Here is a 26,038-nt window from a genome sequence, read left to right as displayed (position 1 = left end):
GACAAGATCTCTATTTTCATGACTAGATATTCAAGAAATGAATTACTCTTGCCCCGTTATCACACACACAGGCTTTCTTGTTCACAAGAATCACACACACACTATTCATTCATTCATAAGAATTCACACCAGAACATACCTTGTCCGGAGTGACTAAATATGTTCTTTTGTGGGGCACCCCACTCACACTTTTTTGACTTTTTTTCACAGTAAGTGCCAATCCCTGCAACTGAGTCAATTATATGGAAAACCACAAATCTGTATTGAGGGATAAGAAGGCTGGAAAAGTAGCTTAGTCATTCCATATGTTCTTTCCTTCAACTAATAGAGATCTTGCATAAAACTGTTTAAGACACAAGTAGATAAACATTATTTATATTTGATCTTATCTAATAATAGAAGGCTTTGGCTACTGAATCTGTTATTTGTACAAGTGAAAAGATACATTGAAAACTTTAAAAAAGTTCATCGGAGTGAAATATTAGATATAATCTGTATGTCCTTCCCTTAGGAAATGGATTTTAAAACTTGGGGATGAATTTTCATTGGACTACTCCCATATTTCATCTCAGTCAAGTATGACAGCCCATGGCTCAAAAGCAGCCCACTACTTGTTCTGTAAATCAAGTTTTATTGGAACATAGCCATACTCATTTTTTTATACATTTATCTATAGTTACTTTCATGCTCCAGTTGGAGAGTTGATTTGTTACAACATTGATGATAAGACTTTCAGTCAAAATAAAACATTCACTATCTAACCCTTTACAGAAAAACGTTTACCAACTCCCCATCTAGGCTGAAATGCCATTTATTGTAGAATACACCATTATTTTATGTACCACTAAGAAAGGAAAAAAAAAATATGTCAATTAAATGATGACAAGCCATCAAATGTCAGGGGCATCCTGATTTTAATATTTCTTTTTTGGGGGGGGGTATTTTTAGGGCCACATTCATGGCATATGGAAGTTGCTGGGCTAAGGGTCGAATTGGAGCTATAGCTACTGGCCTACGACACAGCCACAGCAACACCCGATCCAAGCCATGTCTAGTGACCAACAGCACAGCTCACAGCAACACCGGATCCTTAACCCACTGAGCGAGGCCAGGGCTCAAAACCACATCCTCATGGATACTAGTCAGATTTGTTTCTGCTGAGCCACAATGGGAACTCCTCGCATCCTGATTTTAGAGACATTGAAATATGAAAAGATTCATCTTAGCATCAATGAACTATGGTATATAGCACTTCAAACAAACAAACCACAGATCTCGGATCCTTAATGTTGAGGGAACAAAGTCAAGTGTAGAACAATATGTAGAATGATGAGAATAGCATATTATTTATATATCTCTTAAAAAACACAAAATATGTTCCCATGAATGCATATTATGTGTGTATATACATATGTATGTATATATATAAGCATAATTTAAAAGAATTGGAGGAATTAAAAAAACAGTGATATTAGAGGTTTTTCCTGAGAAAAGAAGGAATCAGGATAATGTTGGAAATCAACAGGCTGGGGGTAGATCTTTATATGTCATGTTCAAAGTTTTTTAAGGGGTGACGTGACCTGTTACATTTAGAATGGATAAGCAATGAGGTCCTACTGTACAGCACAAGGAGCTATAACCAATCTCTTGGGATAGAACATGATGGAAGATCGTGTGAGAAAAAGAAAAAGTATGAGAAAAAGATAGTATGGGTCACTGTGCTGTACAGCAGAAATCGATACAACACTGTAAATCAGCTATACTTAAATGGAAAAAAAAGAAATTTTAGAAAAGCATCAAAACATGGAAAAATTGGAAGAAAATACGTCAAAATATTACCAGTGGTAAGCTTTTTATAGTAGGACTATGGGTGACTGCTTTTTCATTATATTTGACTGTAATCTTAAAGAACTTGATGAATAACCAAAAAAGATGAGTCATCTTCATTTTTATCTCAATCAAAAGAGATTAAGGTTGGAAGAAGTACATGTTAATCAGTTACCTGACATTACAAACTAATCCTGTTTTTCTACCGTGGCATTAAGATTAAACAATGTACAAGTCAGGGCCAAATTTCATCGTTAAAACTCTTTTTTCACAATGTGGTACAGCTAATCTTTAAATACAATGCACTTTATTCCTCACCATGAAAAACCACCAACTGGAAAAGTTAAATGTCAGGTGCCTTTTACGAAACAGAAATAGCTTGTCATGAGTCATGTTATTGATGTACTGATGTCATTTCTTTCAGCCCGACCTCACTTGTTTTGAAATGTCCGTTGTGATTTTACATGATTTTATGTGTTGTCACATGCAATTGAGACCCTTTTGTTACTTATTAAATGCATTCGTTCTGTCATGTGTCTGTAGCAGGTCCTCCTAAAATATACTCCGTGAGTGTCTTCAGAAGTTCAGAACTTAGAGCGATCGTTGTAACGCCGTCAGAGTATTTCTTTTGATGATGGGGAATCTACTCAGCGCTGCTTTCATTTCATTTTTGCTGTTGTTATTTTAAGCATGTCTTTCTCTCCCGAGGAGCGTTTCATCCAAAATAGGTCAAGCAGCCCGCCTTCAAGATTAAGAAATGAACCGTGTCCCAGAAAGTGACAGGAGGAAATGTTGGACATGGGACCTTGAATCTGTCTGAAGCCACAGATTATGAGACAGGAGGGCTCATGCCACCAGAACGAGAGCAGAGAGCTGGGTGTCTCACCATTTAAATCTCCTTTTTCTTTTTCCAGTTCAATCTCACCATTTAGTATTGAGAGCACAAGACGCCAGAGAAGGTCTGAATCCCCAGACTCCAGAAAGCGGCGTATCCACAGATGTGATTTTGAGGGATGTAACAAAGTCTACACAAAGAGTTCTCACCTGAAGGCTCATCGAAGGACGCACACAGGTACAGCTCTGCTGGAGGGTCAGCGAGAGTCCAGAAAGGGCCCGAGGCTTGACTTTTGCTGGAAGGTTCTGTGCTCACCCATCGTACATGCATCTTGGTTTAGTTCCTTTCTAAATGGAGAGGTCCCTCTCTCATTTGAAAAAGGCTTAAGTCTCGGGGAAGTTTAGCAAACAAACTATTTCTTCTGTGTCTTAAGGGCTTTGATAATAGCAGTATGGACACTGTGGTCTAGACGTTTTCATAATCAGCATTGCTGCCTGATCGTTGTCTAGTTATCAGGTTTGAAAATGTCCACAGAACACACCAAACAAGCCGAACAAAGCTTTCTCTTCTCTTGAAGTCAGCATTTTCACTACCACTTAGATCACATTTTTCTCCCCTTGATCTTATCTCCTACATAACCAAACAAATAAAGATAATAATAAAAAAAAAAGATTGACATGTACATAGCACTGTGGGGAGTTTAAAACAATATTTCCACCTGATTCCATTGGACACTCACTGGCATTTTTCTTTCTTTCTCTTTTTTTTTTTTTTTTTTTTTTTGGTATATGGAGAGGACTTTGGTATTCACATTTTGCTGAGAAGGAAATTGAGGTCCCAAGTGACTCACTGACTTGGTCGCCATCCATTCACCTACCCATCCAGCCACCTGTTCACCCACCCAGGACAGAACCTGACAACGTTAACTTCGCTCCGTACCCTTCCCATCCATCCTCTATCTGTGTGTCCCTCACCTGACATCCCCAAGCCTCCTTGGCCTCTGATTTTTTTGGGGACCACCGGTGGGAAGCTTGGAAAGAGACCAGAGGTGGAAGAAGCACCCCCCCCCCCGCCCCGCCATTACAGTACCTTTTCTAGGAATAGTGCCTGGTGACTAGAATGAGTGAACCTTAGAGAAGCAGAGAGAAGAGAGAAATTCATTCCTGGTAGCCGTGTGCCATAGATCACGCCAGCCCGGGACAGTAACTGTCCTCCACAGAAATCAGCCTCCATCGCTTGCCTCTAACTGGGAGCTTCTGGTGCAACACGTCCTGTGGGGTCGTATAAATGGTGCTTCCATCTCCCATCTGCTGTAACCACACTGTGGTCGGCTGAGGTCTCAAAGTCATTCAAATCAGCATTCTCTGCCATTTATTTAGTGATGCTATTATATCAGATGATTTGAAAGCAGCTGTACTGAGACTTCTGGAGACTCTGAGTGCTCAGGTGGAGCATCTTTGTGTGTGTGTGATGACGTTACAGCACAGGCTGCTGGCGTGACGTCAGAAAAGCGTTACAGGGTGTGCAGTTTGCCTTTGCTCATCTAACACTTGAATAATTTTTTTTTTAATTTATTTTTTCCTTCTGGGGCCGCACCTGCACCATACAGAAGTTCCAGGGCAAGGGGTTGAATCAGACCTGCAGCTGCCGGCCTACACCACAGCCACAACAGTGTCAAGATCCAAGCTGCATCTACAACCTACACCACAGCTCACAGGCAACACCAGATGCTTAACCCACTGAGCAAGGCCAGGGATCAAACCCACATCCTCATAGACACTATGTCGGATTCTTAGCCCACTTAGGCACAGTGGGAACTGCTTTTTTTTTTTTCTTTCTTTCTAAGGTTATTCAACCCAGTGTGTACATTGTCTGTTCCATCTTTCCTCCCTGTTCCCCGTCCTTCTCCCTTTTTTTATTTAATTCCAGATTCTTCCCTCTCCATTGATCCTGGGCTTTCCTAGGAGAGGTTTTCATCCATTTCTTAGTCACTTTTTTTGGATCAATTTTCTTACTAAGGCCAAGAGTGAGTATAAAGCTGTGAAAGTTGAATACACCTGTTTCAGCCTATCCGTAGCTAATGCACACAAATCATAGGAGTATGATCAGGTTCTATTACTGACCTTTATGGGAGCATTTCAGTTTAAAAAAAAAAAATGAATGACCTTTCTTTAGTGACTCTTCATATATTTTGAGTTATTCCTATTTTCCTTGAACTTTCTGAAATACTTATTAGCCCCTTTATCATACAAACCCCCTCTATTTCATTTATCCAAGTGATGAACAGTGAAAGAGAGAAAGAGGTTTAAAGGATTTAAGGTCACGGCATTATAGGATTGCATCTTATAGGTTTTTAGCTTAGATCGTGAAAGTGGGGGAGACGTGATATATGTATGCATTATGATTCAAAGCCATGTAAACTTTGAATGCAGAAGCAGCATTAATTAGCTCGGCTTCTTAATAAGATGAAATCATAGACTCCTAGGATCCTAATGGACCTTATATATCAGACTCTAGTTTGTTTCCTGATTGGAAGGATCCCTTGGGTGTCATTTCTCTCCGATTAACAAGTCCCTACTCTGCAGTCTTCTGCACACTCAACATATCTTTTGTTTCGCTTGATCCTCACGACATCTGGTGGCCGCAGCCACCATTATGTCTTTGGTGGGACTGTGGCTCCTGATCAGATATTATTTCTTACCGCTCCTTAAATTCTTTGCGGGACAGAAAGCCGTATCTTCTGCAAGACAAGTTGAGTGACCTTTCTGAGGGCAGAGTCCTCGTCTCTTACAGCATTGAATTGTCTCTAAGGGCGTGCTTGGCTCTCCCTGACTCTTGGCTGAAGGGAAGGGTTCCGGCTCCATCACACTGTACTTCTCCCTGCCCGGCTGTGGTGCTCCTCTCAACACTGTCATCAAGCACTGGCATCTTCCTTTCTCCCAATCAGACACCCTCAGTTCCCTCGGCCATGTGTCTCTAGGTCTGTTCTGACATATCTCTGTGTCTTTGCACGCTTTCACACCTCAAATTGAAGGAAGCGCTCTAGGTAATGGGCATCTCTCAGCAGATGTAAAGGTGAGGATGTCTTAGCAGTTGACTCCCTCTTTTAGGTCATCTGAATCAAAAAACTGCTGGAAATGTCATCTCCCCATCCCCTTGGACATATAACAGACTTCTTTTAAATCTGAACATGCAGGGTTGTGTTTGTAGTTGAACCTGTCCCTCAAATGATGGCTCCCTTGGAGGCAGTGGCTTTTCCTTCACTGAGGTATTCAGCCACAGGCTGGAGGACCTCTTGTGAAAGATACAGGACGGAGTCATTGCTACGAGGGCTGCACACACCCTTTCAAGGCCAGGAAATAATTACATTATATCCACCTTATTGACTTGGGCTCATTACCGTAATACACTGAAACGACTTCGGCACCTCTGCCCACCCCCGTTGCTTTTAGATGTTTTGCTCTCTCCTTTAGCGGCTCAATTTTTCCAAGTAGTGAATAGAACAGGTTGAAAGAGAAAAACCCTGGGGATGTGATCCTGGATATTTCCATATAAGTTGGTCTTAAATCATTAACTTACAGCTAAGGATCTACCTGGTTGTCCTACCTCCAATATCCATTTTTAAAAATATGTGTATTAAAGTGTAGTTGATTTACCGTGTTGTGCCAGTTTCTGCTGTACAACAAAGTGACCCAGTCATATATATTATGACATATATTCTTATATTATCTTCCATCATGGTCTGTCCCAAGAGACTGGATATAAGTCCCTGTTCAGGGAATTCCCCTTGTGGCTCAGCAGAAACAAATCTAACTAGTATCCATGAGGATGCAGTTCGATCCCTGGCTTCACTCAGTGGGTTAATGATCAGGCAACCATGAGCTGTGGTGTAGGTTGCAGATCTGGCGTTGCTATGGCTATGGCATAGGCCAGCAGCTGTAGCTCCAATTTGTCCCCAAGCTCGGGAGCTTCCATATACCGCAGGTGCAGCCCTAAAAAGCAAAAAAATAAATAAAATAAATAAAATAAAATAAAATAGTTCCTTGTGCAGTACAGTAGGACTTCACTGCTTGTCCATTCTAAATGTAATACTTTGCATCCTAATCTCACCAGCTGCATCAGAATGGCCTTGTGAAATTCCCACCGCAAACCCAGAGATGCAAAATCCGTCCATCCCCGTAGCAGAGAAATGCTTACTCTATGCAAGGCACAGTCTCCTAAACTATCAGTCAAATAGCAGTACTTTTAATAAGAAAGAATGATGTTTGGTTGATTTGCTGCCACTGGCTCGAAATGAGCCCATACTGGTTTCCGACTTATAATTACGTGTAGGCTTTCATAACTTTGTGTTCAAAATGAAATCAATGCTAGTTCTGTAGGGATTCAGGTTGGCTTGCTTTGTTTTTAATAAATATCTTCTTAGCCTTACCTTTGCTTCAGGCACATTGAGTAAGTTATTTTTGTGTGACCGGTAATAATGGATGTGAAGTTCGGGATTATAACAGATGACTTATGAGAACTATGCACGCGATGGGAGGTGAACGGGGGGCAACGAGACACTTTCTTTGAGAAAGGCATGTTAATTCTAGCTTTAACACTTGATCTTTTATGCGTTATTAGTACAAGATCAGTCATCTGTTTAAGATTTTACATACAGTAAATAAAACATTTGTAGGAGCATGAAAGAGGATCATTCTCTACATTTTTAAAATTGAAGTATAGTTGATTTACAATGTCCTGTTTCAGGTGTACAACCAAGTGATTCAGAGATATATATGTATGAATACATCTATAACTGAATATATATATATATATATGCCCTTTTTCAGAATCTTTTCCCTTATAGGCTACTACAAAATATTGAGTATCGGAGTTCCCGTTGTGGCACAGTGGTTAACGAATCCGACTAGGAACCATGAGGTTGCAGGTTCGGTCCCTGCCCTTGCTCAGTGGGTTAACGATCTGGCATTGCCATGAGCTGCGGTGTAGGTTGCAGACACGGCTCGGATCCCACGTTGCTGTGGCTCTGGCGTAGGCCGGTGGCTACAGCTCCGATTAGACCCCTAGCCTGGGAACCTCCATATGCCGTGGGAGAGGCCCAAGAAATAGCAAAAAAATATATATATATATATTGAGTATCATTCCCTATGCTAACAGTAGGTCCTTGTTGGTTACTTATTTTATGTATAGTCATTTTCTGTGTATTAATAAGATATTTAGAGTGAAAAACAAAAATCAGTGCTAAAGAATTCCTTTTAATTTAAAAATAATTAAGTACAGGTTCATGAATGTGCAGTTTAGATAATATAAAGATTTGACCAAGTATTTTTAAATATCTACTTAATACCTGCCTGTGGTAAATCACTTAAGGCATGTTCAATAGAAGAAAAAAAAATGTATCTCAGAAATCATATCCACCCTGTCGTCAGCAAATACATTATTCCTATTAACTACTTTAAATTGTGTGTCTCTTCTGTGTGAAGCAGTGTACAGTGTATTTTAAATGAATATGCAGTGTTTTTGCAATTAAAGGTCATTTAAATCTGTGCTAAGCATAACTACTCTATACAATGACTTTCCCTCATTTTAAGAATTTTATTGCTTTTTAAATGATCTAAGTATGAATTTTAGAAGGAAATTGTTTGATGAGTTTGGTAGCGCTCAGTGTTTTCTAAAAATGTGTGCCATGGTGTTTTCTAAAATGCAGTACAAGCAAATGACACTCAGGCACCGGTCATTCTTACAGCCACTAGATGGCGAACTACAACCAGATGTCGGGTGTAGTCTAAGCGGGTTTATGAGTCAGCTAGAACCCTCTAGTGGTATGTTTGACATGTCTGTATTATCTCGACTTCTGCAGTGTTGTAATTTAATGAGGAACAGGAAAAGGCAAGATGAAGATTTAATACCAGGTTTTTTTTAAGTGATTTCAATATATAAAAATACTCAGTTTCAAATGAATCTGAATTTGAAGATAGCAACCTAATATCCTGCTCTTTAATAAATCTATGAGGCTCATTTAGCCAATTTTGTCTAATATTCATTTGAATTCATATGAAAACTATACACCTTAAGTTTTAAAAATTAGTAAACAGGGATTCCCTTCGTAGTGTAGTGGAAACAAATCTGACTGTTATCCATGAGGATGCAGGTTCAGTCCCTGGCTTTCCTCAGTGGGTTGCAGATCTGTCATTGCTGTGAGCTGTGGTGTAGGTCACAGGCACGGCTCAGATCCTGTGTTGCTGTGGCTCTGGCCTAGGCCGGCAGCTGTAGATTCAATTTGACCCCTAGCCTGGGAACTTCTATGTGCCACAGGCACAGCCCTAAAGAAAAAGAAAAAAAAAAAAAAAAAAAAAAATTAGTAAACATAAAGTGGTCATGTTTCTCATCTGTCTGGCTTTAGCAAAAATAATTTGTACCTGAATTTTACATATCAAGGAAGTTAACTCATGCAGATGCTTTAAAAATACTAACCAATTTTTATGCAAAGGTTTCTAAAATATGTCCTTCCTTACCTTTACAAATAAAGGAAATGATGCATTATTTAGCCCTTCCCTTGAGGAATGAAGCCTCTGTAACGAATATCATGAACTATAATTAATATCAGGTAATGACTCTGTTGGCACATGTGCATGTGCGCGCGCGCGCACACACACACCCCCACACACACCTCAATCTGAGATGCTTGTGGAGTCCATGCTTTTTCACTTTTTTACTTGCTTCATCACTTCTTATTGTTATTCCTATATTTCTTGCTTCTAATTTGACATCTTATTTTATTGGATGAGATTCTGAAATGATTCGATGCTCTTTCTGCAAAGAAAGTCCTGAGCTAGGTGACAGCTGTGTATCTTGGTGGCTTTTATTCGCAAGTCTTGGAGTTGCCAGAACTTACCTCCAGGCAATGGGGTCCCGTTTATAATTTTGCCTCTGTCTTTATTAATTAATGACTCATTCCATAGAAAACTCCACATCAGACCCTCTGTCTAGATTCATGGTTAGACAAAGCATAGGGCTTAGTGGTGCCAGGATAATGCATCACTTAAGAGCAAACTGACATTTTTCAGGTAAAAATCCTCTCCAAATAAGTTTTTTTAAAGTCCTGCCCACAAAGCTCACAGATATGCACCATATTGGTAACCGTGGGGAAATAATACACCATCATATAAATAGCACTAAATTTCAAGTCAGGAGACAGAAATTTGTCTTTGGCCCCTGACTGGTTAGTTAATTAGACAAGCTACTCAACTCTGTGGATCTCAAGTTTTCTCTTTCTAACTTTACACATAAATATAGCAAGTTGTTGTATAATTACCACAAGGGGCATAATTTTTGCACCCCAGTGAATTCGGTGACTAACATATTGTAAGGACCCAGCCATTATTTGTTGAGTTGAAATTATGTATGTATGGATAGTGATATGGATATATGTTATTATTGTGAGCAGTAGGTTCAAGGCAGAAAAATTTGGATAATTAAGTGTATTCTTATCACACAATCAGCTGTAATTACATTAACTCTTTCCTTCAGACTCTACTAATGTAAAATTTACATAGTGCAGACAAATTGGAGTAAAATTATTACTTAATAAGCCCCTTTACCCTAATTTTTATAGTGATAGTATAATCAAGCTTCCATGGAACATTTTCTCAATTTTATTTAAAATGTTGTGCTAGTTTCACATATACAACAAAGTCATTCAGTTGTACATATACATAAATAAATATATTATTTTGTTACATTCTCTTCCATTATAAGTTACTCAAAGATATTGAGTATAGTTCCTTGTGCTATACAGTAGGTCCTTGTTGGTTATCTATTTTACATATAGTGGTTTGTATATTTTAATCCCAAACTCCTAATTTATCCCTCCGCCCGACCTCTCCCCCTTTGGTAACCGTAAGTTTGCTTTCTATGTTTGTGAGTCTGTTCTTTTAGAAGTAAGTTCCTTTGCATCACTTTTTAAATTCCACATATAAGTGATATAAGGTATTTATTTGTCTTTCTCTGTCTGGCTTCCTACACTTGGCATGATAATCTCTAGGTCTATCCACGTTGCCATGAATGGCATTGTTTCCTTCTCTTTTATCACCAATATAATATTCCATTGTACGTGTGTGTGTGTGTGTGTGTGTGTGTGTGTGTGTGTGTGTGTGTAGGGAGTGTATATATAAAGAAGTGTACTTCTTCGTTATCCATTCCTCTGCCGATGGACATTTAGGTTGCTTCCATGTCTTGGCTATTGAAAATAGTGCTGCTATGAACTTGTGTCCTTTCGAATTATGTTTTTCGCCAGATATAGCCCCAGAAATGGGGTTACAGGATCATATGGCAAATCTGTTTTTAGTTCTTTAGGGAACCTTCGTCATACTGTTCTCCCTAGTGGCTGCACCAACTTACATTCCTACCAACAGTGTAGGAGGATTTAAGGAACATTTTTTAAATGCTTAGTTAAACATAGTCTCTTCTTTGAAAGGACCCATTCATAGACAAAGTCACCAAGACAAATATTTATTGAGCATTTTGATGTCTAAGGCACTATAGATTTTTCTTGAAAAGGCAGAAAGAGGCACAGCCCCCGTCTTCAATGGTCTTGTCCATAAGTGTACTAGGCAAGAGTCATTGAATAGTCATAACAAAGGCCAGGTGTGCAAGGCCACATAATAAAGACATAAGCAGAATGACAAAGGAACACCATGGGAGCTGTCTGTCATGGCCAGGGAACTTGAGGACACCTTTCTAAGATGGGCATGCAAGTCTCTCTCATTTAACTCCTGCATATTTATTAAACCTCATTCGCTGACCCCCATCCCAATCCTCCCCCCCCCGCCACCAGCCATATAAATGAACCAACCTCCAAAGCTGCCCAGCTCTATAGAGCTTATTTGCACATTCTTACCCCTACCTGAAATGGCCTGCCTGGGCGCCTCCTTTTTTCCTTCCTTAGTTGGTGAACTCCTATTTCTTTCTGGAAACAGCCTCAACATCACCTTGTCCATTAAGCTCTCTGACCCCCCTCTGTCCCTCGGCAGGTAGACCTCCATTCTCCAAGACCCTGGGACAGTTGGTTGTTGCCCTGTGGCAGCAGAGCAGTGGTCAGGGAGCAGACATGTGGGAGACAGTGGGGCAGTGGAGACCACAGGGCATGGGGTCTACTCGGACACGAGGGCAGGGGAGCAGGAGACTTTGAAGACGTCAGAGTGTGTGGTCAGGAGTAAGGAATGCTGTGAACAGGCGTGGAAACTGGTGGTGAGAGAGAACTGCTATTTGCTGAGGACCTGCCAGGTCCCAGGCAGAGTGCTCTGCTCTTCTTGTGCTACATATTTTAATCGCCTCTGTAAATCCCTTGAAAAGTTAGAGCACCTGTTCACCGTCATGAGGTGGACAACGAGTGGAGCTGAAATACTGAGATGCAGACTCTGGATTCTCCAGAACCTGTGTTATTGTATTATGCCTGGTCTCAAAGACAAGTCTGCTAATAACCTGCCAGTCTTTTCCCACTAGGGCCACACTCTGTGCATGTCTAGCCAGTGGTACCTACCTATTTAGTTGTTCATTAAAGTACTTGGAAGGACTAAGGTAGCAAGTGATGTTAAATGGTCTATTTTGAAGGTTTTGTATTAATAGGGACTAGTCTTTCTTTATAGTCTACTAAAGTTTTACTTTGTTAGACAGTCAGTTTCGTTTTACAGTAAGGACCGGGAGCATTAATAATTAAATTAAAAAGGCAGCTCTTGAGTGGTTGCTCAGTACACAGCTCTCTGAATAGTAATGGGTGCACCGGAAAGAAGAAGACAAAGAGTTCTCAGTCTGGTAGGGGAGACAGCAATATCTGCGGAGATCCACCGGGTAAAGCATGATGGCAAAGCCATAGGCAAGCTTGGTACAGGTGAGCCATAGGCAAGCTTGATACAGGTGAGCCATAGGTGAGCTTGATACAGGTGAGCCATAGGTGAGCTTGATACAGCTGCACTGAAGGGCTAATCGATCCTGACTGCAGGGTTTTGCTAACCATCACCTACCCATGGGAACAAGCACGCAAATACCACTTCCAAAAGGAAACTGAAAAATCTGGATCAGTAACCAAATGCTCTGAAAGTGTAGCACTTGTTTTCATTGGTGACGTTATTTGAATCTGTTGAAGGGAGTTACTATTTAGAAGCACGTTGAAGCTAGGTTTTACAGTTATGGAATGGAGATATAAATGCTATTTGTATTTGATTTAGTTTTTTAAAATGCTATCTTATTTATTTGAAAGATAAATGTATCTTTTTCATATATTTAGAAAAGGAAAGGCTTCTAAAATAGCCCACCAATTAGTACCTTGGTGGAATAAATAGATTACGATGTGAGTTTTGTTTCTTCATTGTTTGTGTTTTCACAAGATCATCAGTGACAGTGGAAAGTTTAAAATGCCAAGGGATCTTAGGTCCATGCTCCTCATTTTCCTTCCTTTGCCTTTGGGTTTATTTTATCCATTCAGCCACTAAAACTGTGTTGTAAGGAGGAGTGGAGTTGTGATATTCACAGCCGTGTACTTTTCTCATGTTCTCCCAAAAAGCTAGATTACGGGTGTTGTCCATCTTATCCTAAATGACAAAATTCACTACTACTAAGTAGTACAAAATGTGTGGTTTTTATGGAACTACTAAAGATAACAAGGAACTCAGAGTTCCCTGGTGGCCTAGTGGGTTAAGGATCTGGCATTGTCATTGGAACGGGTTCAGTCCCCATGGCCAAAAAGAAAAAAAAGGATCACAAAGAGCCTGATTTTGTAGAAAATAAAGTCGCCGTTGGTGACTATACGTTTATACATTAAAATGATGTTTCTAAGACTTAAGATAACTCAATAAAAAAACCTTCGTAACTAAGAATAAAAAGTAAATATTGTTTTAAAACTTAATGCTCATTTAAGAGAAAAAACAGAATGCTCAAATACATGTCACATTGCTAATTTTAAAGGTTTAAAATGAGATTTTATTTGCAGACTAGACCTTTAAATGACACCAGCTGTCAGTAAAACCGCCCTCCGTTATTCTCCCTTTCAAAAATACAGATTCTAATTAGTTGGAACAGAAAAGATGGTTGAATGGATAAAATACCAGCAATAGGCTTTTTGTTTCACCAAATACGTTACTCCTCTATTGACTCTTCTATGTTATGTTTTTTTAAGACTACGAGGCATTTGAATTAAAGCTGTTTCATTCATTCGATGAACAAACCTTTCTTAGCACAGAGCAGTGGTAAAGCCATCCTGGGTACCGCAGTGCTGAGGGGGGCGGACAAACAGGAAAACCTGCTGTCACAGTGGGATGGAGTGGGAGGGTTAATACAGGGGAGGAGTGGCGTCGTCAGACAGTTCCAGAACCTTTTCCTTTAATACAGTGCAGGCAAACTGGAGGGGGTAGGATGAAAGACTGGCAAACGGACCATGAGAGGCTGGTACTGGTGAAAGGTCCTGAGACTCTAAAAGAGAGAGAGAGTGAGAACCCCTCCCCTAGTCCCCAACTCCCACCCTCCCCATGGGGATAAAGCTCAGGGATATTTGGAGGCAGAACTAGCAGATTGAATCATCAGGTTGGGGCAGGTAAGAGAGTAACAGATAGGAAAGAGTCCAAGAAATCTCTCCAACAGGAGAGATTTGTGACTTGATATCTGAGTAGACGGGGCTGTGTTTTTTCCAGAGAGCAAAACAGAAAGCGGGGCACAGCTCACCTCAGTGGTGGTGGTTGAGTAACATTTTGGTCACGTTGAGGCTGCTTTGGGGCTCCCAACTGGAAACGTCTCCCCTTCCATGATGCTTGAGGGAGAAACTCAGGTGTCAACTCTTGAAAATCCTTCCCTTCTAAGTTGTGGTAGAAGCCCTGTGGAACAAGAAGAGCCCATGCAGGTGAGAAGTTAAAGCCCAAATCCCAGGAAACATTTATGTGACAGGTAAAGGAAGATGTCTGCAAGAGACACTGAGGAAAAGGTAACCAGAAACCTAGGAAGGTAAACATTGTCACTCTGTGGAAACAGAAACTCAGAACAGCCAAATAAAGTATTTTCCTTAGACCTTGAACTTTTTGCTTTCACTAAAGTAATGTGTATTCAAGGAGGTTTTTTACTTCATTTATATTTGATTGCTAAGTGAGAAGGTCTAGCCTCTGGGTTAACATGGTATCTGTGCTCTAAGTTCTAGTTCCTGTTCTCTCGGTGTGCTTGGCCAGTTCTGACGGGATCTCCTTATTTACAAGAGCAGTGATTTAAGGTGTTGAAAAGCATTCTTGGGTAGTGATGAGGTCTGTGATCTTGGGTGTCTGACTCCCTGGGTTCAGATCCCACCTCCACTACATACTAACTCTGGGTGAAGTGGGGTCAATTATGGCAACTACTACATGAGGAAGTTAGGGTCCTAGTTAAATGAGTTCAGATCCATGAAACACTTAGAGCCAAATGTGGTCAATGGAAAAGGCTATATGCAACAGCAGATACTATTTTTATCAAAGAAATCCATTATAGAATTGCATGAAAAGGAAAGAAAAAATACACTCAGTCTCATTTATACATAATGAAAAAGAGAGTCAATGAATTCATTTCAGACCATTCCATGGGACGTGATCACTTATTTGATTGAACTGACAAGACCAAATGGGTCAAACAAATTATAGACTAGATTGGTCTGCTTGGCCTCTAAAGGAGTTTTATACTTAAAATATTAGGAACAATAAGGATTAGGATTAGCATCCATTTACCAGCAAATCTTAATTCCTTCCTTAAAAATAACAAATACAATTTTTTTTTTTCTGGCCGCACCCATAGCATGTGGAAATTCCCAGGCCAGGGATTGAACCCACGTCACAGCAGTAACCTGAGCCACAGCAGTGACCACACCAGATCCTTAATCTCCTGCACCACCAGGGAACTAACTCCCTAGGATTTTTAACTTTATATTATTTATATTGCTTAGCAGAAACAGAAAAATCTTGAATTTCATAACTATAAAATTCAGTATTCTTTACTGAGCACCTATCATTTGCCAGACACAGGCCATGTGTATTTCTAAATTTCACAACAGGAATAGTGTTTTCATTTTACAGATGGGGAAACAGAGCTTCAGAAAGCTTAACTCTGGAGCCCAGGATCCAGTGACAGATTGGTGACTGAGCCTCCTTTTGATACAGTCACAGTTTCCTCAGTCCCTGTGTCACGGTAGCAAAGCACTGGAACAGCAGACATTCTACAAATTTATTAAAGCAAAAGTATGATTTCAGAGAGGAAGAGAGAACTCGCCTGCATGCAGGTTAAAAAAAAGTAGGGCCTGGATCACTCTGCAATAGTCTTTATACCCCACAATGAGGACCTGAGTGGAGACCCAATTTGATCATCTGATTGGTCTTGAGCAGGATACCTTATTTGCATGGGGAGACCCAATTGGATCTTCTGATTGGTCTTGGGCAGGATACCTTATTTGCATGGGGTACAGGTTATATTGGTGGTGGTGCGAGGCCTGGGCGACATTCCTTCTCTAGCAGGGAGTGAGCAGCCCAGGCTGGTCAAGTTTGGGGAAGGGGCATTACAGTGAGACATGGCCAAAGGCTTTTGGGTTTAATCTCCTTGAAGGGGACTTGAAGCCCATAATCCTTTGACCATGAATTCTGCTTGATTTTAAAGCCAGTGCTATCTTACGCCACCTTAATATCACCAAGGAGGAAGGCAGCCTCTTCTGCCCCTGAACAGGTCAGGGGCTTTGTCATCTCAGCTCTAGGTTTCCATCTCCTGATTTTAAAAGTGCCTAATTTCCTTCCAGATCTAAAACTCTGTGAACTTTTATGAACTAATGTAACAGAAACCAGAAGATAAGATATGAATCTTGATTCTGGGGTGTTTTTTTTCCCCCCCTCATATGCAAATACCATTCCTCAAGTGAAACTGATTGTCACAGCAAGTATGTTGAGCCTTGAGTGTAATGAAGCTCATTTGTCAGTGTCTGGGGCCCCATGACTTTATAAAAGTTAAACAGGGACACGTTTCAGAAATGCACTTATGAACCGAAGAAAATGCCTCTGTTTCCTGTTGCAAAAGGTGTTTTTTTCAGTTGCTTGAGAAAATAATAGAAGCTGATGTGAGAACATGGGCGTTTTATTTGACCTGAGCTTTGGGGAACTGCACATTCCTCTTTTGGTGTTGCTCACACGTCATTTTCATATGAAAGGGCACCTGTCTTTTGTCTCAGGACGCATTTACCTTTCAGCATTTCAGAAGGTGAAATGGGAGGTGCCTGAAAATAGTTATTTTTGTTTCCTGAGTTTTGGGAATCCATTCAATACCCAGTGTTTTCTTTAGCCTTTCTTTTGCCTTCTGCTGGGTAAATGTCATGGAAATGTGTTTAGTGACTCTTAATCCTTTTCTTTAACCAGCATTGAAAGAGACAGCACTTCTCATAATAGATCAATTTGTTGACTGTTTCAAAAAAAAAAAAAAAAGCAAAAAAAAAACCCTGATGAGAGTTTTCCTTTTCCCAGGATACTTAATTAAAATACTATTAAATAGTATTTTAATAGCCCGTGAACACACACGCCAGTATGCAAATGAAATTATATTTAACGTGAACCTCAAATGTGGAGTTAAAAAGCTTTTTTGATTGCACATTAACAAACCCTCTCTTGGGGGGGATGTTCTTTTTTTAATCTTTATGAGACTCTTTCACTTTAAAAAACAGAAGGTCTTCTTGTGAGTTTTGATTAATAACATTTTCCTTTTTCAGAAGTTTTCATAGTTCAGGTCATAGAAAGAACTGAAAGAGGGCTGAGTGTGCTGAAAAATGATCACATTCTTCTTCTTCTTCCACCTCACATTAAAAGGTGGAAATGGGGAGTTCCCGTCATGGTGCAGTGGTTAACGAATCCGACTAGGAACCATGAGGTTGCGGGTTCGGTCCCTGTCCTTGCTCAGTGGGTTAACGATCCGGCGTTGCCATGAGCTGTGGTGTAGGTTGCAGATGCGGCTCGGATCCCGCGTTGCTGTGGCTCTGGGGTAGACCGGGGGTTGCAGCTCTGATTCGACCCCTAGCCTGGGAACCTCCATATACCACGGGGAGTGGCCCAAAGAAATAGCAAAAAAGACACACACACAAAAAAAGGTGGAAATGGCTTATGGATTTGTCCTGGGACATAGAGACCTTCACTTCAGAATCAAAAGCCTTAAAGTTAATAACTGCACCTCAAGCTGAGCCTCATCTTTAAGCTACCAATTACCCAGCTTGGGTCCTTTGATTTTTTTTTTTTTTTTCTTCTGCATTATCAACTTGATGCCCTGGCTTTAAAAAGAAGAATCACTTACTGTGCTTCTTGGTCAAAATATATACCGTGCCATTTCCTATCATTTTATGATTTCATGGGATTCATATAAGAAACAAAAATCAAAGATGATCTGATGGTGGCATCAGAACCTCTGATTATTTTGAAAAATATTTAAATACACTTATGAAGGTTTTACTCTTAAGGATTCAAATAGTATCTGTGAGTTAGACAAAAAAAAAAAAGAAAGAAAAGGTGGGCATGCTCTTTTTATTTTTAGCCCATTTCTAGGGAAAGCAGTTTTGAATAACACATTTGCAGAATTCTAATTCAAATGAATTTAAGGACAATTCACTGTTCCTGAAGAAATGACTTGAAATCACGTATTCAGTCACCACCCTTCAGCCTGATGCAGAACAGCTGCACATAGTAGCAACACAAACCCTGGGAGATGCCTGACTCCCGTGACTGTTCAAACGAACTCATGGAAGATGTTCATGGAAAATTCACCTCCATCCCATGTCCCCCGCTGACTTCTTCAACATTAAATTGGACTTTTTATTTTCTACCTAGATGCAAAGGAAAGAAGGGAGGATGGAGGAAGGATTCTGTCTGTTCTTCATTCCCTCTTTCAGAGCCCATTTATACAGATGACAGTGTACCTTACACGTCGATCATCTTAGTTTTTCCTCACATCATGATGTTAGTTTCAGTTATCTTGATTTGTTTATAAGATCACGCCCTTTAAATTGCTTCAAAGCACCAGCCTAAAATATCCTATGCATTTTTCCATACCATGTAGTTGTCGTGCTAGAATTGTTCTGTGTCCATTTCTAAAACCTGACTAGTCCAAAGAGAGCATTTTTTGATTTTTCTTTTTTTAATGAAATGCTAGGCATCCAGTTGGATGTAACAGAAACCTGGGTCCTTCCAAGGAGGAAGGACGTAGGAAAGGGATGGACTGGGACTTTGGGATTAGCAGATGCAAATTATTACATATACGATGGATAAACAAGGACCAACTATATAGCACAAGGAACCATATTCAATATCTTGTGATAAACCATAATGGGAAAGAATGTGAACAAGAATATATGTATGACCAAATCGCTTTGCTGTACACCATCAACTAACACAGCATTGTAAATCAACTATGCTTCAATTTAAAGAATGTTAGTTCTGGGAGTTGTTGTGGCTCATTAGAAACATACCCGACTAGTATTCATGAGGATGTGAGCTTGATTCCCGGCCTCGCTCAGGGGGTTAAGGATCTGGTGTTGCTGTGGGTTGTGGTGTAGGTCACAGATGCAGCTTGGATCCTGCATCATTGCTGTCGCTGTGGCATAGGCTGGCAGCTGCAGCTCCCCGATTCAACCCTTAGAATCAGCCCTTAGGCTGAGAACTTCCATATGCCCTAAAAAGCAAAAAAAGTGCAAAAAAAAAAAAAGTTCCTGCTTAAAAAAAAAAAAAAGAAGAAGAAAGAAACCTAGCTCCCTCTTGAATGAGGGGCAGAAGCCCACCCTCTGCCCGGTCCAAGCAGGTGTCTCCCCTTCCTCCACATCCATAGCTCAGCCTCAAGATGCGAAAGATTTAAAGGTCTTGTTTTCTTTTTTCTAAGAAGGGGGTTTTATTAATGAGGAAACATGGCAAGAAATAATACATAAGAAATATTTTTAGGTATTAAAAAAAAAGTAAACTTTTTTTGTAAGAAAAGTTTCAAGGAAAACTCGTCCATCACTGAATAATTAACTTTACTGTTTTCTGATATTGGTCCCCCCCGCCAACCAGGTGAGAACGTTTACATTCTTTTTAATGTGCCTTCATTAATCACTTAGCCCCTCATAGCTTATAAACTTAGACATCATTTTCACTGGTTTTATTCATGAGGTAGGAACGTGGCTGCCTCTAGTATTTTGGAGGCCAGTTCCCTCCCTGACCCTCACGATGGCTTATGGTACCTGACTCCACCTCACAGAATACTTTTCAGATTTTACACTAAGTTTCCTCTGCATATTTGTGAGCCCAAAGAAATTCTTGCCATCATTGGTGCTTTCCCTGCCTCTCAGCTTTGAAATATCCATCTTAGACATGATGCCAAACATCTGAGCTCCTGCTTTCTGATCCTTCAGTCCACACGCCCTCCTTTCCAGGCTCAGTGGAGCAGTAGTCATCATCCTTCGTTGTGGCCGTGGTGGCACAACTGCAGTGAAAGGGGGGTGAGTGGGGTATGGCTCCCTCGCTGTAGAATCCATGTGCTTCTGGTTACCTGGTTACCAGGTAAAGTATACAAAGACATTCTAGCCCCCACTCACCCTCATAGGGAAGACCTTACTCATGAGATCCTGAAATCTTTTTTTTTTTTTTTATTTTTTGGTTTTTTAAGGGCCAAACCCTCAGCATATGTAGGTTCCCAGGCTAGGGGTCCAGTCGGAGCTACAGCTGCTGGTCACAGCCACAGCCATAGCAAGGTGGGATCCAAGCCACATATTCGACCTATATACCACAGCTCACAGCAAAGCCAGATCCTTAACCCCCTGAGCGAGACCAGGGATCAAACCCTGGTCCTCACGGATTCTAGTCAGTTCGTTAACCGCTGAGCCACAACAGGAACTCCAGATCCCAAAGACATTTAAAACCAAGATTGAATTGGGTGAGCCTTTCCAGATAACCACACATTTCCTCTTGCACGGGACTCTCACGTTAAAGTGTTTCCCATCATGGCTCAGTGGTAATTAACCTGACTAGTATCCATGAGGACACAGGTTCGATCCCTGGCCTCGATCAGCGAGTTAAGGGTCCAGCATTGCCGTCAGCTGGGGTGTAGATCACAGACATGGTTTGGATCCCGTGTTGCTGTTGGCCGGCAGCTGCAGCTCTGATTTGATCCCTCGCCTGGGAACCTCCATATGCTGCAGGTGTGGCTCTAAAAAGACTAAATAAATAAATAATGTATTTGGCATGAATGGTTATGTGTGTTCATTACCAGGAGGACTGTTCGAATTTTAACTTAGGATCCTCAATTGAGAATAAGTGATTATTCTGCAGCCAAAATATTCCCTTACCCACCCATCTCAAACTAACAGTGTGTGCTATGTACTCTGATTGATTAAGGTAACGTAATCAGAAAGCCTGCAAAAAGCTGAGGTGCCCATCTCTTACATCAGGGTCACCAAACTTTCTGTAATGAGTATTTTAGTTATTACAGACCATGCATTCTCTGTGGCAATGCTCAATTCTGCTGTCACTGGAAATCAGCCATAAACAGTACACAGAAAAATGAGCGTGACTGTGTTCCAATCAAAACTGATTTATGGACACTAAAATTTGAATTTTATTTAATTTTCTTTTTTGGGGCTGCACCTGCAGCACGTGGAGGTTCCCAGGCTAGGGGATGAATCAGAGCTGTAGCTGCAGGCCTACACCACAGCCACAGCAATGCGAGATCCAAGCAGAGTCTGCGACCTACACCACAGCTCATGGCAATGCCAGATCCCCAACCCACTTAGCGAGGCCAGGGATTGAACCTGCATCCTCGTGGATACTAGTCAGATTTGTTTCCACTGTGTCAGATTCAGGAACTCTGAATTTCATACAATTTTCACACATGCTATGAAATAGCCCTCTTTTTTTTTTTTTTTTTTCCCCAACCATTTAACAGTGTGAAAACAGGAGTTCCCACTGGGGTGCAGCAGGTTAAGAATCCAGCACTGTCTCTGAGGTGGTACAGATTTAATCCCAAGCCTGGTGCCATGGGTTAAGGATCCAGTATTGCCACAGCTGTGGCATAGGTCATCGCTGCAGCTTAGAATTGATCCCTGGCCTGGGAACGTCCATATACTGTAGGTGCAGCCAAAAGAAGGAAAAAATAAATAAATAAAAATATTAAAAATAATTCTTAGCTTGCAGATTGCACAAAAAACAGGCCACAGACTGAATTTGGCGTGGGGAGGGGGCATGGTTTACCTCCCCTGCTATAGATTTTCAAGTGGAAAGAGCATAAATACCATTATTTTAGCAGCCAACATGAAAGTGAAAGTATGTTTATTACCATTTAGAGGATGAAATTAGAGAGTATAAATGTCTAAATTGTGTGTCCAAGGGAAGTCAAAGAGCCCCTAAAAGAAAGAACAGACTGTCCCTATGGTGGCCATACCAGCCCCCAGCATCCTTCCCAAGGTGAGACTGAAGCGCCCTCTCCTTCTGTTGCCTCTGCTTACTTCCAGGCCCATTCTGGTCATGGCGCCCCTTCCTCTCTCTCTGCAACAGCAAGGTGATGGTCTAGGAGCTTGCCTAACCCCAGTTAAACTCATTTGACCCTTCCCCACCAAGACAGAAACACGCATCCTGCCAACACCCAACTGAGCAATGCCCATTCCCCAATAAGAAAATCTTTTATTCTTTCCTTCTTAGGCCTGCACACTCTGTAGCTGGTTCCCTGGCACCATAGGAGATAGCTAGGAGAAGCCCGTTGATAATGAAGAGCTAGCTGAGCTCAGTGCCCCAAAGATGGATGTGTCTTTGAAGACAAGCTTTCTATCAAGCTCAGCTTATTAGAACCCATGCTAATGATGTAAATTTCAAAAAAAAAAAAGATATATGTAGTGATGACATGCAAATAAGAGCATTTTATCAGTTGCCATGGACATACCATAGAGTGGTCTGCCAACCTTTTTAAATTAGGAGTTTTGCTGATTTTTTGTTAAATCCTATTAAATTCTGAACAGTAGATACCTGTCAATGCAGATGTTCATCCCCATAGGACATCCAGAGTGAGTCGGAAGTTGAAGGTTTAGATTAATCCGGTCAGTAGGATTTACTTGACCAGAGCCCTTTCAGAGTAACTTGGAGCTTTCTGTGAGCCACAATTAACACTTCAATATTTTAGATTTAACTGGTCTGTACGATTCACTCACTTCTCTGAAAGGGCCATTTGATCCTACAAGGACTCATATAGTTAGCATTTATTGGACAGTTGAACGATAACTGTTGGGTCTGATTCAATCTAGTTTTCTCATGGAGGCATGATTTATACATCTCATCTATAGGACTTCGTAGTTTCCTGTGTACACACCTCTGTGTGAGCATGTCTGTGTGGTGCAGTTTTATTAATTTGTTCAAGCACTGTTTGGTACCTACTTTAAGCCCTGAGGATACTGAAATAGGAGAGGTGTCATTCTTCATCTCTGGGTATTCAGAACATAAAGGAGAGGAGAAAGGCATCTAAAGAAAATCTGTGTGATATATTGTGATAGGTGACTTAATAGAAATAGGAGTTGAAAAATTTGAAAGTATCTAAGAACGTGAAATCAGCATTGCCCAAGGATATGACAAAGTTTGGATAGGGAAGGAATTATCCATTCCCTCAGGCAGAGTGAAAAGGGCTGGATTTGGAACCAGACGTATCCATTCACTGACCTCAGCCAAGTTACTTCACTATGGTGAGCCTGAGTTTTCTCATCTGTAGAGTGGATTTAACGTAGCTCACTCTGTGTTGGAATCAGCAGATAACTCCCTTCCCTATCTTAGGCCCTCTTACCAGATGCCTTGTGTGGCTAAGCAGCATGTCGTTGACTACTGGATGGAAGGGGTAGGGGAGAGATCAGTTCTTTCGGGGTTGCATGGGGACATTCTGAAGGAGAGCCAGGAAAAAAGCACACCTGAGTCAACTATTGTCCCACTCCCCCTGGGAGCTCATTTGGACAATGGACAGTGTATCTTTACCCAGCAAAGCCTTTGCATATTTTACTGTCCTTACAGGTTGATTGAGGGCCCTGGTCAAATTACATCCTCCTTCAGACTGCTTTTTACTGTGGGTTTCAATGCTAGGACCAACTTGACGATTCCTCAGGGCTTGCCCTAATTCTTAAGTCACTGAAGAAGATATTTAAACTGTATATTATTCAGCTACCTGGGATTCATTCCCGGTAGAGAAGCAAACAATAGATATTTATCAATAATAAGTACTGAAAACCTAATTTCTGGGGGTGGTGGAGTCCTTTACCTTTTATTGAAATTTTGTGTGAGAGGTAAAAGGTGATATCTTAAAATAGCCTTTAAGAATATGTGTGTGTATGTGTGACTGGGTCACCTTGCTGTACAGTAGAACATTGACGGAACACTGTAAATTGACAGAACAGTGTAATTGACAGAACACTTTTTTCCAGCTATAATAAAAAAATAAAAATCATTTTTAAAAAAAGTTTTTAAATAAAAATAAAATAGCCTTTACACATCTAGGGATGCGCTTTTTGGAGGAGTATTGAAATAAAACATACCAAATGACCTGTTATAATTCTTTGTGGGTTTCAGCCCTCAGGCCAAGTCAATATAGGTGGAGGTCTCTGATATGCCTTTTTAATCTACCAGTGGTGATTATATCTAGTCTCTGCCTTTTGACATTTGGACTGCAAAGTAACTTGCCCATAACTGAGTATGCACAGGTTGACTGACTTGCCTGATGTCACAGCAAGAGAGATGAGATTGAAACGCCATCTCTCTGACTCAACACCTGCTGGTGGGATGGCTAGGTTTCCTGACAAAGGATCACCAAATGGAAACTCCATTGAGAACCATCATTTCCCCAAATACCCAGCCGGCTTGGTTATTGTGGGGCAATGATGGACCACCAAAGCCTGTGTCCCTTTGTTTCTTCCAGGAGAGAAGCCCTACAAGTGTACCTGGGAAGGCTGCACCTGGAAGTTCGCTCGCTCGGATGAACTGACGAGGCATTACCGCAAACACACGGGAGTGAAGCCATTCAAGTGCGCGGACTGTGATCGCAGCTTTTCCCGGTCAGATCACCTGGCACTGCACCGCCGGAGGCACATGCTGGTGTGAGGAAGGCTACCTGTCCAGCTGAGCGTAAGAGCTGGATCTCTTCGTGGCACCCAATTCAGCAGGGCTGAATCCCCTTCACAGTGTTAACGCGAAAGGGCATCACCATCCCACGATGTCTGAAAGTCGAGCAGGAAAAAGAAGTTGTACCGCTTCTCCTTTCTGTCTGAAGGTAACCCCATCATGACTACACGAGAAACGACTTCATGCGGGCCTGGGAGACCGGTGACACAAAGGCTGAAGAGACAGGCATTGTTTTCCGTGCTGTGTACTCTGCCATTTAAAGATGTTTGTAGTTTGTACATTTTCTGAGCTGTCAGACATGTTGTGATTGATACTTTAACAGGTCATCTGCCACAAATGGATGGCTAGAGCAAGACCTTGTAATTTGGATGGCTCTCCCCTCATCCCACTCCCCGAGCCCCTTTTTACAAACGTTTTAGTTACTGTCTAAGTAAGATAGAACACACATCCAATCTGTTACCAGCAAGCGGCATGAAAGTAGAAAAGAAGAAGCTGTTGGAGAGGTTCCATTACCTGGAAAGAAAGGAGCACTCAGGCAGCCCTTTGCAATAGTGATGGCGGCAGGCAACTCGATACCATCCGCGACTTGTCATTATGCCATGCCCTGGAGAAACCCAACATTGATTCTTTCATTTGTTTGTTGTTGATCGTTTTTTGTTTTGTTTTGATTCTGTTTTGTTCATCTGTTGGAGCAGAGGGGCAGCGACATTTCAGTTGGAGTCTAGTCCTGGTGTCTGCCCTGGCATGGATGGGCCCAGAGCTGTTCTGTAGTTGAATAGGAAGAGCCTGTCAAAAAAAAAAAAAAAAAAAAAAAAAAAAACCACAACAACAACAAAAAAAAAACTACTGCCCCACTTCACATCGCAGTGTTCTGTCACCTAGGCATCATCTCTTCCTGCCCCTAGTATTTGATTACAAGGAATCCGGCCGGGGGGTGGGGGGAACTTTCTTAGACACACTGGCACCAAGGTAAGAGGTGGGGCTGCCCAGGTAAAGTCAGTGAACATGAAAAAATCAGACAAAGTGGAGATGGAAAGAATGCACCTCTTGAGGAGAAAAGCAATAATGAATAAAAGGACTTTCCTACAATAACTTCACTGAGGACTCACATTACCAATTTTCATACTTACTAAAGGGATTGTAAAAAACACCCCAGTATTTTAGATGTCTTGGTTACATTTACAGCACTGAGGTAATCTTTCTGCTGTTTGTTGTCCTGCTTGGTTGAGTACCACAATTA

The 26,038-nt window shown here is 41.1% G+C and overlaps 1 protein-coding gene across 1 annotated transcript in view; it reads left to right on the top strand.

Annotated features, from left to right (window-relative positions):
- KLF12 (KLF transcription factor 12) overlaps window positions 1–25,589 on the top strand; it is a gene marked incomplete at its 5' end in the record, with an annotated part of 266,031 nt that extends 240,442 nt beyond the window's left edge. Inside the window, 2 exon segments of the mRNA NM_001134347.2 lie at window positions 2,742–2,899; window positions 24,596–25,589. Of these exon segments, the coding sequence (NP_001127819.1) occupies window positions 2,742–2,899; window positions 24,596–24,777 (340 nt within the window).
- Between the last annotated feature and the right edge of the window lie 449 nt (window positions 25,590–26,038).

This window comes from Sus scrofa, chromosome 11, assembly GCF_054392235.1.
Source record: "Sus scrofa isolate SSC_HxYL_T2T_F1_AM1 chromosome 11, Sscrofa_HxYL_maternal_Yorkshire_Landrace_v2.0, whole genome shotgun sequence".
Classification (NCBI taxonomy): domain Eukaryota; kingdom Metazoa; phylum Chordata; class Mammalia; order Artiodactyla; family Suidae; genus Sus; species Sus scrofa.
Note: the sequence above shows the minus strand (reverse complement) of the source record. Positions and strands in the feature narration are given on the sequence as shown.